General features: G+C 39.7%; 1 protein-coding gene across 5 annotated transcripts in view; it reads left to right on the top strand.

Moving 5' to 3' along the window:
• The window catches only part of fubp3 (far upstream element (FUSE) binding protein 3), a 58871-nt gene extending 42633 nt beyond the window's left edge, over nucleotides 1-16238 (top strand). For 2 of the 5 annotated variants that reach the window (XM_054744366.2, XM_015942505.3), the window contains exons 13-19: nucleotides 10137-10297; nucleotides 10565-10638; nucleotides 10706-10782; nucleotides 11113-11169; nucleotides 11381-11434; nucleotides 11520-11647; nucleotides 15994-16238. In XM_054744366.2, coding sequence (XP_054600341.1) covers nucleotides 10137-10297; nucleotides 10565-10638; nucleotides 10706-10782; nucleotides 11113-11169; nucleotides 11381-11434; nucleotides 11520-11647; nucleotides 15994-16002 — 560 coding nt within the window. In that variant the 3' untranslated portion in view covers nucleotides 16003-16238. The remainder of the gene's footprint in view (nucleotides 1-10136; nucleotides 10298-10564; nucleotides 10639-10705; nucleotides 10783-11112; nucleotides 11170-11380; nucleotides 11435-11519; nucleotides 11648-15993) is intronic. The other 3 variants (XM_054744365.2, XM_054744368.2, XM_054744367.2) reach the window with 3 other exon arrangements.
• The last annotated feature ends 692 nt before the right edge of the window (nucleotides 16239-16930 follow it).

Raw genomic sequence — 16930 nt, 5'->3', positions numbered from 1 at the left:
GAAGGAGCTTTTAAGACGTGGTGAGGTCAATCACATTTATACAGGAGAAGAAACTGACGCTTGAATTTTTTAAAGGTGGAGTTTTAGCATTTTAGTGCGCAACTTATAGAAAGTATTGATGTTTGACTTAAACATGCCTCCAGGTTAGGGTTAACTATTGAAATTTTGTATTTCTTTTTATTTTCCCCTTATATTTTAAACTTTACTAAGCATGGGTGGTTTCTATGAATTTATGTAACTAACATGACACAGTTGTTCATGCTTAAACTTAAAATATTATCTGTCCAAAATATGACAACCAATATGGTTAAAGGCCATATTTATTTAGTCCAAAACAGCAACTGAATCACAATCACCTTGAGATAATCCTGACAAATGCTCTCTACATAGGGCAAATTTCTACTACTTTGCATGTTGTTCCAAACGAACAAAAGTATCTCCAAAGCTCTTCCTCAGATCTGTCATATTTTGACATTTTAAGTGAGAGGAGAAGAAGCTGAGGAGTTTGATATACAACATGTGCACGCTATGGTATGTATAGTTGTTGTTAAAGTAAAAACTGAAGCTGATCATTTCCGATATTACGTTCCAGTGCCAATTCTGGCAGATAATTATTGGTAAGCTGATTTTACTGATTTGAAATTAAGTGGGGGTCAAAAAAAGAGATCACATTTGTAAAGAAATAAATGTCCTCTATTCAAAACAAGTTAATTTTCTAAAGATTTTGTCAGTTTTGGTGTATATAATAAACGTTGGTGAACACATTTCAAATATGATTTAAAAGGACTTTTCGCTCACGTTTTTATTAAAACCAACATGTTTCATTCTTTAAAGGAGACGAGAAGAAAATGTTTTTCCAGACTTTTTATGTATTTTCTTTGACTAAACCTTTCAACTACATTATTGTCCCCTGATACCTCAGGAAGCTTTTATTTTCCAGACCAGCAGCTAACTAGTCCCTTGGTTTTTGCCTTGAATGCTGTCACCAGTTGCACTTTTGTGCAGCTCACTAAACCAGTCTCATTAATAAGACAGACCCGTATTATCTGCCTCCTCTACAGCCCAGTCCATGAAATGAATAGTCAGGGTCTTCATTGCTCTCTGCTGTCTGACCAGAAGAGATCATAATGGCTTCATTAAGGCAGAGGTTTCATTTGGTTGACAATGAGTTAATGGCCCATGGGCAGTCTGTGGGCAGCAAGGAGAGGGCTACCATAGGAGGAGCTTCTGATGAGCGTTTTCATTCGGGGGTCAGTCAGGGTCATCAGTGTCGGGCACAAGTGAACAAATGTGTAATTGATGTTGGGACAGGCCTGGTGAACCCCCCCCCCCCACCACCACCACCACCACCACCACCACCACACACACACACCCCGGGAAGCACTCCTCCATCTTCCCCTCGTTTCATAAATTAACACAAATGGAGAATGGGAAGCGTAAGGGAATAACGATATCCCTGAAGGAGGATACGCTTCAATTTTGTCCTTTTTCCCTGCCAGATATGTTTTATCTCTCCCTGCTGGTGTAATTGCTCTTCTCACACGTTGGCTGGCATCTGATGCTATCCGGGGGGGGGGGGGGGGGGGGGGGGGGGGGGGGGGGGATGTCGTCTTTTGTTTCCTGATTTGCATGGATGTTAGGAGAGAATGGTAGATAAGTGGCAAGACACATGCTAGGTTTTTCAAAAGGTACGACCATCAAGAGTTAAGTGAATGGGAAGTCTGGTTTGATACGATGGTGAGAATAGATGGAGAGAATTTTTCACACCTGAGAATAAAACAAAAGCCATTTCCTTTCCATGAACACATCATCCCCAAGCAGAAGTAAAAAGTTGAACATTTCTCTGTGAACTCAACATTTCTAATAGCTATATCACAATTAAGGCTGGCACAAATGATTAATTTATTCTATGAATCGCCAGTTATTTTGGGCAATTAGTTGACTAATTGTGTTGTGCAAAAAATATAGCTTATTGAACCTGATGCAGCTGCTCTAATATACCCATCATTAACTTCTAGTTTGAAGTGATCTTTTATGTGAAATCTAAAAATTAAGACAAGATGACTAATCAAAACGCAGGTGCCTCATGTCCGTCTTTGCCTGCCGAGGTGTGTGTTATTGGCTTAATAGCAAACTCGTCCGTTGAAGAAAGGCACTTTAAAAAAAAACCTAACGTTAGAGCTAATATCGGACATACGTGTGCTGAAGGTCATGAAATCACCGTCACTACTGTTACAGCTATAAATACAAGCAACTCTCTGTTGATGTTGGCAGCTAACGAGAGGTAATTAGCTTTCAGCGACGTCCTCGGCCACAACAAGCATCCTTTTAAAGCGTTTGTGTATCATCATAGTGCTCCCCTGAAAGGAGCGTTCTCTTTGCAGGTTTTGCACTGCATGTGCTTCTCTTTTATCTTGGTGAATAGCTCCCAAACTTTTTAGCTACGTTGCCGGTTCGCTATGATGTCTTGTTTATTCCGGTAATGGGACAGCTGACCCGGATGGCCACTAGTATGTGCCTCTAGTAGAAATCAGCAGAACGTGCTGCAGCAGGCAAGAAAAAAAAAGCTTCATAGAATAAACAATGACTATTTTTAAATTTGTCGACAATTTTGTCTTGTTGACGTTACCGTGATGAATCGACTAAATGTGGAAGCAGAAATCACAGTACAGGGAAGATGATAGAAAAAACACTCATTGGCAACTTTATTTGTTGCTGGTACTGGATTGGACCCAGATTTTCCTTCAGAACTACCTTAATCTTTCATGGCATAGATCCAATAAGGTACTGGAAACGTTCCTCAGAGATTTTGATCCATATTGACATGATGGCATCACACAGTTGCTTCAGATTTGTCTGCTGCACATCTAAGATGTGAATCTCCCGTTCCACCACATCTCAAAGGTGCTCTATTGGACTGAGATCTGGTGACTGTGGAGGCCATTTGAGTACAACGAACTCATTGTCATGTTCAAGGAACCAGTCTGAGATGATTTGAGGCTAATGACATGGTGCATTATCGTGCTGGAAGTAGCCATCAGAAGATGGGTACACTGTGGTCATAAAGGGATAGACATGGTCAGCAACAATACTTGGGTATGCTGTGGCGTTGCAACAATGATAATTTAATACTAAGGGGCCAAAAGTGTGCCAAGAAAATGTCTCCCATACCATTACACCAGCACCTCCAGCCTGAACCATTGATGCGTGGCAGGATGGATCCATGCTTTCATGTTGTTGATTCCAAGCTCTGACTCTACCATCTGAAAGTCGCAGCGGAAATCGAGACTCATCAGACCGGCAACATTTTTCTAATTTTCTATTCAATTTTGGTGAGCCTGTGTGAATTGTAGCCTCAGTTTCCTGTTCTTAGCTGACAAGAGTGGATCATAACACAAAATATTGCAAAATTTCAGTTTGAATATTTAGTTACATCACTAATAGATATGTTATTTGTTTTTGCTTAGCTGAACATTTAAAGCAGATTTTGAATTTTGCTATTGAGTTTCACTGATAATCTTAAAATTAAAGTTTCTTGGGTTTTGAAGGTTTCCATTTGTTAATAAAAGCTTTTGCAGACAATATTTGTATCACTGTTTTTGGCTGCCGAAGAAGTTTTGAAAACAATTCTTTGGCTCGAGTGAATCAGGATTCAGTGTTGATTTTTCAAAAGGAATGATTATTGACTGACTTGTGCCTGATTCAAATGAGTGGAACGGATGCTTCCCAAACTCTGTATGGTTTCCGCAAAGATCATTATTAATGACGGGTCAAAGTAGTTCACATTAGTTTTACAAGTATTGCTTTAAATGTTTTGTCAAATTTCTAATCACTACTAACAAAAGTGAGGCTTTGTTTACCAGAGATTTGGTGCTCTTGCAGGAGCAAATATTCAGAGACGTTCAGCACATGAACCACAGTTGGTGTGAATGACGGTCCATCCAAAAGCCGTACGTAAAGTGGACCGCATCCGCTCTGTATTTGGCTTGGATAAGGCATTATATCTGAGCTTATCCGCGGGGTCTTAAAAAGTCTTAAAAGTCTTGAATTTGATGAAAGGAAAATTAAGACCCTTAAAACTCTTAAAAAGTCTTAAATTTGGTTCATATTAACGTGATTTTAAAATACGTTCGTCTCATATTAGCAAACTTGATGCTTTTCAGCGAAAATTGCCTTTTATGAAACCAAATGTGTTCACGTGAATCAATGAGTTTTTGTTTTAGGGAAGGTGAGTCTTTCATTTGGGTTTCAGTCGCTCTTTATAAGAATCAGTTTCAGAAAAATGAGGAGTGTTCATCCTCTTCACAAACCATCTTTGTTAGTGGGCCACGAGTCGCCATTTGACCAATCACAGTCACGGAGACAGCTAAATGGCCTGTATTTGATATAGCGCCTTCTAGAGTCCTGGAACCCCCCAAGGCACTTTACAACACAATCAGTCATTCACCCATTCACACACACATTCACACACTGGTGGGGATGAGCTACAATGTAGCCACAGCTGCCCTGGGGCGCACTGACAGAGGCGAGGCTGCCGAGCACTGGCTCCACCAGTCCCTCCGACCACCACCAGCAGGCAACATGGGTTAAATGTCTTGCCCAAGGACACAACGACAGCGACAGACTGAGCGGGGCTCGAACCTGCAACCTTCCGATTACGGGGCGAGCACTTAACTCCTGTGCCACCGTCGCCCACAGGTGCTAGGGGAAAACACGCTGCGTTTGCCGGTATCATGGCACCGCTACTACAGTCGCTTCAACATCTCGCTGCGGCTGGAGCTTAAAGTTCGTAAAATCATAAAAATCCCCTCCAGATACGTCAGTTTTCTGTCCAGAACTAGACAGGTCCATCCTAACCTAAAGAAGATTCTGACCGACAAGGTGTTGCAGTTGCTGTTTCAGGTGCATACAGGCTAAGCCCTTTAGGCACGTCTTCCCTACACGTTATATAAGAGATTTGAAATCAAGAAGAAAAACTTGCAAAACAGTATGGATCTGTTCTTAATGAGATGCTATTAATGGAAAATAAACATAAATAGGTCTAAAGATGTTTCTGGTACTTTTTCTATCATTCTGTTGTGGAAAGTCAGCACAAATATTCAGTGAAAACATTAAAAAGCTGCTTAAACCTTCATTATTTTATAGTGGGCCTGTCTATATTTATAAAATCAGTTGATGGTTTAAAGTAACTAACTAAAGTTACTCAGAGCTAGGGATGGGTACCTTTGACATTTGAATTTATTCGGTACTGATTCCCGGGACCTAGGAATCGATACCGGTTACTTAACGGTACCAGTTTTAGATACTTTTGAGTGTTTAATATTTTAATTCTCTTTTATCATAAAATATATATTTTTTTCTCAATATATAACCATATTTGATAAATATCACGATAAATAACATACAACTGTTTGTATTTTAACATCGTCCTTGTAGTTTTATAAGCTGATAATTAAACTGAAGCAAACATCTTTTCTGTGAACTAAATTTACTGTGTATCTTCATTCCTTTTGCCGTCCTTTTTCTTTGATTTTTCCTACTGGGAAGTTAGAATTTCCGAGGAGAAAGTGAACGCACCATTAGCTGATAACAACGGTGGCAATGGAAGCTAACGTTATCTTAAACAGTTTATTTAGCTGCTGGAGCAGATTAAAACAATGATGCCTCACACTTGGATTGTTGTCGCTGGTTTCATCTTCACCCAATCACCCGTCGCATTTAGTAAAGTGAAGCCGAACTTTAGAGCGCGTTCATGTTCTTCTAGTCGGAAATTCGGAGTTCCGAGGAGAAAGTGAACACACCATTAGCGCAATGGAAGCTTACAAATCAAGCTAACAATATCTTAAACATTTAATTTACCTACCGAAGCAGATTGAGATGAGGATGTCTCACTTTGATCGTTGTCGCTGGTTTCGTCATCACCCAGTTACCCATCACATTTAGTGAAGTGGACCCAAGCTTTAGCTTTTGTTCTTTATACCCACGCTGCTCTGTTTACAACTCGCTCGCAGGGACCGATGACATAACGCTCTTGCGCAGGTGTCTAGGCAAGTTCTCGTTATGAAGGACGGGTACCGAAACGAGGGACCGTTTCAAATGACGTGAATCAGTGCTCAGTCGGTACTAGGGCTGCAACAACGAATCGATAAATTCGATGAAAATCGATTACTAAAAGTATTGGCAACGAATTGCGTCATCGATTCGTTGTGTTACGCAACTCTTCCAAAAGCCCCCTCCCCTCCTGCCCGCCGTTGCGCGCAGACCGGTGGAGAGCCGGCAGGTGTTTGTAAGAGGAACATGGCAGAAGCAGCGAGACCCCAAAAAAGTAAAAACTTCTAAAGTTAGGGAGCATTTTCAGTTAAATCAGGCGAAGACATGCAACGTTTGTAGGTCAGACTTAGCATGGCACGGGGATACTACGGTGATGATGCAGCGTCTTAAACGCAAGCATGTCAGAATCATCAGCGAGGAAGGAGAGAGCTCGGTGTCCGGGTAAGTTAAAAACTTTTCAAAAGTGATTCACCCAACCCCCGGATTATTACACACGCTAGACATGCCCTAAGCTCGTTAAAAAAAGTCTATAAAATTGTAAGCGCCGCTGCGAACCGGTTCCGCCGTCACATTCCCGCAGAAACTGGTTGATCACACCGGGGCCAGACTACTAACATGTGGTTTTACAACCACAGTGTCCTCGGAAGCAAAAACGCTTTTAAAAGGAAGGGAGGAATCCTAACTGTTGCTGCAGGCGTGTTGTGTGAGTGCAGTTATATACTGGTTAATATATTTTTGGGTTCAGTTGCTTTCATGTGGCCTAATGTGAGTCTATTTGGGCAGGGCCGGCTCTGGGTAATTTGGTGCCCAAGGCGAGAGTGCCCATATTGTATGCGTACTTAAAACTTGAAACAACATTCATAAAAGGCTGCAATCAAGCTCCAAAAACCAGTAAAAAATCTTACATTCTTCATCATCACAGTGAGACTCAACATTGTCTCACTCAGGGTATCTGCAGGTTTAAGGGAGCCAAATTTAAGACTTTTTAAGACCTTTTTAAGGCCACTTAGACCAAATTTAAGCTACTTTTAAAATTAAATTTAAGCTATAATTTCCAGCTATTGCCTGGAACCGGTGCTAACCACGTGGCGAACGTAGGATTAGCCATCCAGTTACCATTAAACTAGTGGGAACTTGCCCTTCCCCATGGCGCAAGCTCCCACTAGCTTAACCAGCTAATGTGCTCATCTAAAAATAGCCCCCTTTCACAACCAACTGAATGTGTATGGTTCCGCTTATGCCAACCATTATACACAAAAAATGCTGAAGACTAACTAGAAATTCAGGAAAACAAAAGGATCTTGTTTATTGGGTCTTTGGTAATTTAAGACCTTTGGAAACTGTATTTAAGGATTATTTGTCATTTTTAAGGATTTTTAAGGCCTTAAATTTGGAAAAGCTAATTTAAGACTTTTTAAGACTTTTTAAGGACCCGCGGATACCCTGCTCACTGCATCTGGACACGACGATTCAAAAGTAAAATGAATGGGTTAAAGTTACAGATACTGTATTGTGAATGTAAACAGCTAGCGAGGGTCCGTCCGTGGACCGTGCGTGACAGGAGAGGCAGTTAGCTACAATGCTAACGCAAAAAGTTCCTTTGCAAAACTTATAAAGTCTACATACCTCTGCTTTGGGCCCGTTTTTATTCTTCTTCCTTCCTTCGCTTTCGGAATGCTGATCCCGATGGCTTAGGCGTTCTTTTCATCATAAAATGTCAAACGTTTAAACGCGACGACAACAGGAAGTCCTTCTACAGTGCTGCCCACACACGTGATCTAGCTTTGGCAACCTTAACGGTCAAATGCATTGGAGCGGTGGCTCAAGCGGGAGCTCGAAATGCAGCCAGATCATTAGAATTTAAATATTGATGTTTTAATTTCATGTCATTTCAAAGGGGAATTTTCAGTATGTAGAGAGTGCATTTCATATTACAAACATGAATTTAATGAACTTTTTTTTTTTTTTTTTGAAATTTTGCGCCCTATCCATCAGATGGCGCCCCAGGCGGCCGCCTGTGTCGCCTGTCGACAAAGCCGGCCCTGTATTTGGGATCATTGGAATGATCAGCAACATTTCTTGATGTGACTTTATGGCAGTTGCCCAGGGCATCATCGCAAGGAGGATGGCATTCATTTATTTATGTTTTATTTGGTATTGTTTCAGTCATTTTTGGAAATAGTGATTAATTTTGATTAATTCACAGCCTATGTTTAATTACATTTAAAAATTAGTTGTTTGACATCCCCAATTATAATAAATGTCTACAGATGAGATCAAACAAAACAGATGAGAATTGCCCTTAAAGAACAAGTCACCCCCAAATAAACTTTTTTTTTGCTGATAAACTAAATAAACTAGTGTCTAATCGTGCTGCAGACACGTGTCATCAATAATTTGGCACTTCAGTGCATCTTAGTTAAAATTTAAATATTCTGCCTCAAACTGGCAGTGTTGTGCCGTTGTCAGGTAAAAACTCTGCACTGTATTTTAATTTAAATCTGCCACCACTATTGGCTAAGAAGTTTGCTATGATGTAAACTGGTACATTATGATGTCACAATGCTGTCGTGAGCCTGAGTGTGTGTGTATTTGTTAGCAGGTCTGCCAGGCAACAGCATGTGTTGCATTTTTCAAACATGAAGCGGGAGTGGAGTTAGACTCTGGTAGGGGTTGACTTGCTCTTTAAGCTGTTTAACTTGGACCAAGCATTTTAGGTCACAGATAAGTGTAGCTTAGGGTCTCTGTCTATACACCTTATAAGACAATTTAGGTGATGGCATGTTGTTTTTCTGCTATTGAACTGTTTTCTAATAATGGTGTGTTTAATAAAGTGAAGGAAGGAGAAAAATAACGTTTCCCTAGCAGTTTTTAAAAATGTCCCTATGTAATCCGATTAATCGTGTCGAGACCCCATCCGATTAATCGATTATCCAAATAATCGTTTGTTGCAGCCCTAGTCGGTACTATGGAATTCGGTCGGTACCTTAAAAAGTACAGAATTCGGTACCCATCGCTACTCAGAGCCACTGTAGAAGGTCCAGCCTGAGTTAAGCTGTGGTAGCTGGAGAGGAACTGAGAAACAGCATTAATGCGTTTGCTGTTTGCTTGTTCAAGTTTAATTCAAATAGAATATATAAGACATCAATTATATAATAATTGTATGTATATTTAACAGTCATGTTAGAGATAAAAGGCAGAATAGGTTAAAAAAAAACATTTTAACTATCTGGTTACATTAAAGTTTCACGTCCAGTGAGCAGTCTCTGTCCCACATGTGATGAGTTGGGATCTGGTCCTACTTAAGAATAATTACATGAATTTGGAATATTTTCAGATGTTTTTATGTTTGGTGTTTTGTGAAATTAGTTTCATAATAATAGTTAATTATTATATGATGATTCCTAATCATTATATGATTAGTTATTTCAATGTATTATATTTAGCTCTCTTGAACAGTAGGACTGGTAGAAAATTGCTTGCATTTAGCAAAAACACCACATGAAATTTTTTTTTAAATATTCTCAATAAAATAAAAGTATATAAATGTCAGAGGTCACTACAAAACCCACTGTAGAATAGATGCACATCTGCAGCACTTGAGGACCTTGTTTGGGGGGAGTTATTTTAGTTGTCACTTTATTCACAGCCTCGGAGTTCGTGGCTATGAAAAATAGATGAATGTAAACAAAAAAAAATATATATACTGTTCTTCTATGCGTGCGGTTTGCATTTTTGTGCCACTTGGCTTTATGTATTATTGCTACAGCCTCGCTGTCCCGGATGTGACGTAACCCAACATGAAGTGGAAAACGAAGCGATGCAGTATTTAAAAACAATATATGAGTGTTTAACAGTTGATTAGTTCTTTGCGATAGTCTTAATTTAATTTTTACAAGGTCTTAAAAAGTCTTGAAAAAGTCTTAAATTTAATTTTGAGATTCCTGCATATACCCCGGACATCCAAATTTACTTTTTCAGTGTTTTCCCCAGAGGTTTGTAGAAAACTGAGTTTCTATAAGAAAATATTGACACTGTCCATGTACTGAAACTGAAATGAATCAACTCTTTTGCTCATTTTTCAGGTGGAGAAACCATCAAAAACATCAAAGAGCAGTCTCGTGCCCACGTGGAGCTGCAGAGAAACCCGCCGCCCAACACTGACCCCAATGTCCGCATCTTCTCCATCCGAGGAACCCCTCAGCAGTTGGAAAAAGCCCGTCAGCTGATCGATGAGAGAATTGGGGTAGGTGGTCCACCCCACCCTTTTCTTTTAAAATGCTATTGTCTGGCCTTATATTCATGAGCACACATGTCAGTTCAGGGAGCTTCTGGGCTGCTGTGGTTCTGATGGCTAGCAGAATGTCACCAGAGGTTAAACATGAAGAATCCATCAAATGGACTTAATGGAGTGCATCAGCGCTCGCCCCTGCCCTTTGACCTTGCCTGTTGGCTCCCTTTAAACACAAGTGTGGTCTCTCACTCACCTCCTCTTTTCTTTTCTCCTCTTCAGGGCCCAGGAATCAGCAGCAACAGCAGCTTCGGTGTGAATGCTTACAACCAAGGACCAACTACTCCACCTCAACAGTAGGCTCCTCTTCAGATTTAACAGTATCCGATCACCGGGTACTCACACAGACCGTTTTTCTTTCAGTGGCCCTCAGATGTTTATGACTGGAGGATGGGGTACAACCTTTCAGATCTGGCAGCCTCAAGGCCAACAAGACCAGAGTAAGTATTTAAAGTGCAGCTAGTGGTGTTAAATTATTAACACACACAAATAAGCAACTAATAAACCGGTTATAATACAGACCGATTGACTTTATATGCAAGCAAAATCGTTTTAGCTTTTTATTGGACCTGAAATGGGACTAAAATAGTGCAGGGATGAGACGCTCGCATTTCCTCGCGACTAACCGCGCTTCTCATACAGACACACTTAAGTTTTCTGTCAGTTGAATTCATTTGGAAGCAGAATTACTAAAAAAAGGACCAGGAAAAAAAGAGAAGCAAAAACCTGCTCTCACTAAATCTGGTCGTGTTATCTGTGTCTGGTTTCAGGTCACAATGGATCCCAGACGGGCCAGATGGACTGGGACCAGTATTATAAAAAGCTAGGCAAGAGTCACTCAAGAACAAAAGAATACTTGGCATCCAGCTTAAGCTTGAGTTTACTTTGCTTTATCAACCAAGTTTAAATTTAAATCTCATTAACACAACATAATAACAGTTCCCTCACACTTTTGTAGAAGCAGCATTTTTAAACCAAAGCAAAAAGCAGCCTTTGAGATTTTTAGAAAGGAAGATTCAAACATCTGTTTGCTTTCAGCAGGTCAGCAGAATCAACCCCAGAGCTCTGCCCCTGATTACAACAAGACCTGGGGTAGGTCCTCGAGGAAGTTTTTCATTATCAGCACATCTTAAACAAATATCTGGTTTTTAATTTGGCTTTTTGCTCTCGTTCTCAGGCCAGACAGCTGGTCCTGGATCTCAGCAGACCTCTAATCCAGACTACAACGCCTGGGTTGATTTTTACAGGCAGCCGATGGCCTTCTTCAACCAGAGCGCTCAGCAGACACCAGCCCCAGGCCTTCAGGTGAGATCTGACTCCCGGCTCTGCACCGACATGTGTCACAACGGATTTCACAGCACAGATGTTTGCGTGTGTGTGTGAGGGGGGTGAGGTTTTGATGTTTGCTAATCTCTTTAGGAGGGTAAAAACAGTCACTCCATTAAAATCAAAAGCTTGTGTGTAATATGAGTTGCATCTCTTTAAAATTTCAAATTTTTGTAAATAATGAAGTGATTAAGTTTCTGTATTAATGTTTGGATGGGATCACACTTTTGGAACAGAAATGTGATTGTTTTATGGTCGTTCAGCCCTTTCCATAAAAAATTAAACACAAGTTATTAGGACTATTTTTAGAATCGGTTACTCAGTTGACTACGTTTTTTGACTTTTTGAATGATCTAAACAATTTTCCTTCAAAATTCAAAATTGTTTAAAGTTTAGTCAAAAATAGAATGTTAACATAAACTTATAGATTTATGCCTAAATGTTTTGGCTGTTATCAGTTAAAAATCATATTTATATATCAGACGTCACATATTTAACTGAATTCATCATATGGGTTATAAATGCATCTGAACTAAAGGGTTATCCATTAAAGAGAAAATAAAGCACCTTTTTCATATTTTAAGTCATTTGCTTGAGCCGGTATGTGCTTCAATGATTCTTAACAAGGTTAATGAAATGTCACTTAGACCCCAACCGCCCTCTGTGGCCAGAAAACAACACTTGCAACTTCAGAGTGCCCGTCCAGTCTGTTGGACTTAAAAAAAAAATGGAGCTGACATACCTGGTGCTGCTTCTTGCTTCCAGCATGTTTACTGCATGTTTTAGATCATAACACTGCTGATTTGCTTTTAGTGATGAACCACTCCTGTAGAAACTAAAGAATGCCAGAAGACGTGGCAGCTGTTACATTAAGGTGTTAAAAAGACGATCGCGCAGCCAGGAGATAGGCTTTGCTTTTGGTTCTACAAATGGACACTAGAGGGTGTTAAAAGCAACAACAGGAATAAGTTGGCCAGTGCACGCACGCTTGCGCGTGCACACACACACACAGAGTGTAAACCAAACATAGGACCAGATCTTATTCTCAATCTTTCTTTTGACGCTAACGGGCAACTTGTCTCACTTGAATTTAACAGCCTAATAAAATGTTGGGTTCCTTTTGCAGCTTGTTTTTTGGAATTAATATTACACCTTTTAAACAACACTAAAGTTTTCAGTTTCTCACTTCTATTGGTTTAAAGCGGAATTACAGCTGCAGTAAGCAACCATGCTGTGGCTAGCACTAAAGAAGTGCTAATGCTAACAGGAGCCAACTAATTAATAAGCCATGAAGTATAAAGATCCAAAATGTATGAAAAAACTTGCAACAATTTCAGCGACCAAGCTAGGTCACCATCAGTCTGTGATTTTATTTTGTTCAGCCTCCTTCAGCTCCCTGAGAATTGTTGGCCGCACCTATGTTCAATTTGCTTTTAGCTCTTTGCTTTGCTTCCAAAGTTCCTACTCAAACCACAAAACTGAGTGAAGTTTCTGGTCAGCAGAGGGCTACAGAGTGCTGTTCAATGTGAAGTTGCTCAAGTTTTTGCCTCGAGAACCACTGAAACCATTTAGAAAACAAGTTTTAGATTAAGGGAGCCAAGCCAATTTCTGAGCTGACAGAACTGCACATTTGGTTGTTTTTTTCCCGTAAATTTTTATTTTTATTTTTTACTTTTTCCCTTCCGTAGCAGTTCTACAGCCGATATTAATAATAGCTGTAGTAGGGCTGGGCAGTACAGGTCCTTCTCAAAAAATTTGCATAATGTGATAAAGTTCATTATTGTCTGACTGATAAACCGATAACTGATAAACATTAGACTTTCATATATATTAGATTATTTACACACAACTGAATTAGTTCAAGCCTTTTATTGTTTCTAATAGTGATGATTTTGGCATACAGCTCATGAAAACTCAAAATTCCTATCTAAAAAAAATTAGCATATTTCATCTGACCAATAAAAGAAGTGTTTTATTACAAAAAAGTCAACCTTCAAATAATTATGTTCAGTTAATTATTATTGCACTCAATACTTGGTCGGGAATCCTTTTGCAGAAATGACTGCTTCAATGCGGCGTGGCATGGAGGCAATCAGCCTGTGGCACTGCTGAGGTGTTATGGAGGCCCAGGATGCTTCGATAGCGGCCTTAAGCTTATCCAGAGTGTTGGGTCTAGCATCTCTCAACTTTCTCTACACAATATCCCACAGATTCTCTATGGGGTTCAGGTCAGGAGAGTTGGCAGGCCAATTGAGCATAGTAATACCATGGTCAGTAAACCATTTACCAGTGGTTTTGGCACTGTGAGCAGGTGCCAGGTCGTGCTGAAAAATGAAATCTTCATCTCCATAAAGCTTTTCAGCAGATGGAAGCATGAAGTGCTCCAAAATCTCCTAATAGTTAGCTGCATTGACCCTGCCCTTGATAAAACACAGCGGACCAACACCAGCAGCTGACATGGCACCCCAGACCATCACTGACTGTGGGTACTTGACACTGGACTTCAGGCATTTTGGCATTTCCCTCCCCAGTCTTCCTCCAGACTCTGGCACCTTGAATTCCAAATGACATGCAACATTTGCTTTCATCCGAAAAAAGTACTTTAAACCACTTAGCAGCAGTCCGTCTGTAGGGGAATGCGGCACCTGTAGCCCATTTCCTGCACACGCCGGTACACGGTGGCTCTGGATGTTTCTACTCCAGACTCAGTGCACTGCTTCCGCAGGTCCCCCAAGGTCTGGAATCGGTCCTTCTCCACAATCTTCCTCAGGGTCCGGTCACCTCTTCTCGTTGTGCAGCGTTTTCTGCCACACTTTTTCCTTCCCACAGACTTCCCACTGACGAGCCTTGATACAGCACTCTGGGAACAGCCTATTCACTCAGAAATTTATTTCTGTGTCTTACCCTCTTGCTTGAGGGTGTCAATGATGGCCTTCTGGAAAGCAGTCTGGTCGGCAGTCCATGATTGCGGTTTTGAGTAATGGACCAGGCTGGGAGTTTTTAAAAGCCTCAGGAATCTTTTGCAGGTGTTTAGGGTTAATTAGTTGATTCAGATTATTAGATTAATAGCTTGTTTAGAGAACCTTTTCATGATATGCTAATTTTTTGAGATGGGAATTTTGGGTTTTCATGAGCTGTATGCCAAAATCAACACTATTACAAACAATAAAAGGCTTGAACTACTTCAGTTGTGTGTAATTACTCTAATATATATGAAAGTCTAATGTTAATCAGTACATTACAGAAAATAATAAACTTTATCACAATTTGCTAATTTTTTTTAGCAGGACTTGTAAATTGAAAATTTATCGTTACTGAAATTTCTGACTTATCGAGATGATTTTTCCCATGTCAATAAATGTGATAATAAAAAATGAAAAGTTGTGTGTAGGTTGGCAGCATTCATTTACCTTTAAGTAGCTGTACCACCTTGACTCACGTAAAAATGTGACTCAACGTAATACATTTGACAGCCCCATCTAGTGGACAACTTCTATTTCTGCCCACACCTGTAGTTATCGTACATTTGTCATTATCGAGGTGAAATCCTCATATCTGGATATTGGTTTTAGGCCATATCGCCTAGTCCTAGGCTGTAGCAGTCTGTCCCTCCACTGTTTGTTAGTGTTAGATTAGAGACAGCGAACCGAGATTCACTGCAGAAACCCTAAGTAGACTTGAATGATAAATGACCTGTACTTGTATAGCACCTTTCAGAGTCAGAGGACTCCAAAGTGCTTTACACTACAGTGTATTATGACTTTCCAATTCTATAAACTCCAAAAATCTCTACTGAAACACCCAAAAGTGTTGCTCAGATTGAAGCGACACATCTCCACTGTCTTCTGGTGTAAAGCTGTAACGTAATGAGCGATTAGATTTGGCTCGTTAAACGCAGTATTGTAGCTTTGGTGCTTAACTGGTTATTTTTACAGTCATAATGTTGTGGTTCTAAATATTGACAGAATTTCTTGTAGTGTTTCGGTTTTCAGCCGCCTCTTCGTGTTTTCTCTTTCGGCCAAGATTTTTCATTTGGATGCATCCCTAGAAATGATGTCATGTTTGTAAATGTTGCATTGTGAATCTTGAGCTGAAGTTTGATTTGGAAACAAACGTAAATTGAATTGAAATTGCAGTTTCTGCCTGACCAGTTTCAATCCAGACTTACTCTAAAATCATTCGGCCCTGCTTCACTCCGCGTGTGTCTGTTTCTCCGGGCCGTTTCAGGGGCCTCTTACTAATTGGTTGTAACACAATAAAAAAGTACATATATCTAAAATACCAGAACCCTTTCCTTCAAACTGACCGTTTCTGCTTTCCTGCAGGATCACTAGAGACGACGCCCTGGTTAAAGACTTGAATCGCAGGATGAAACGACCCTTTTTTAACGGAGGGGTTCTAGATTTACAACGCCTTGAAGACTTTTTTCTTAGTGAGAAACACTAGCTGTAGAATGACTTGTATGATTAAGTAATATTTCTTAAAAAAAAAATCAGGAACATTTATTTGTTACTAAATGCATATGTACACTGTTATTTTGAATAGACAGTATCTGGGATCCCTTTTTGGACTTGAGAGAGCTGCTTTGTTGATCTATTTTTCCTGTCTTGACTCCGATTGTAAGCGCCAAAATGAACCCAAGAGTTGTGTAACATTTCAAAAGGCAATATGATCTATTTTTTCTAGTTATGTGGAAATGAAACGATGATTTTTATGTGCTTAGCAGTCTTGAATACGGTTTTGTCACGTCGTAAAATGTTTAAAAGCGTGTGTTTAAAATGTTTTCCTTTTACGTAATTCAGTGAAATGAAACTGTGATGTTTTGTTACAGCAAATGTATTTTTGTTACAAGGTTTGAAAGCAGATTTAATGTCAGCCAGTGGCGCTAGTTCTAATTTAATTCCTCTTGTGCGTTGTATGCTGTTTTTTCCATTGTCATTTTATTGTTCTCTGGTTTAAAAAGGTGCAATATCTTATTTCACTTTTGAAACAAAGATGGTTTCTCTAATATTTTGACGGACTTTTAACTTGTAGTTTTAAGATAATATTTTTTTCCTATTTTTGAAATTGAGATGTCATGGATAATTTATTACAGTGATTTGATATGATAGGATTTAGGGGGATGTTGCAAATAGCTTTTTTGCCTTTACTACCTTGTAAAACAATGTGTATATATATATATGCTCATATATTTGACTGTTAATTTAAATATATATGTTTCATATATATATATATTATAGACACTTATAAAATAATTTTTCC

The sequence above is a fragment of the Nothobranchius furzeri genome, chromosome 6 (genome assembly GCF_043380555.1).
Source record: "Nothobranchius furzeri strain GRZ-AD chromosome 6, NfurGRZ-RIMD1, whole genome shotgun sequence".
In the NCBI taxonomy this organism is placed as follows: Eukaryota; Metazoa; Chordata; class Actinopteri; order Cyprinodontiformes; family Nothobranchiidae; genus Nothobranchius; species Nothobranchius furzeri.
The sequence above is the reverse complement of the archived record's forward strand: the minus strand, read 5'-3'. Positions and strand labels throughout refer to the sequence as shown.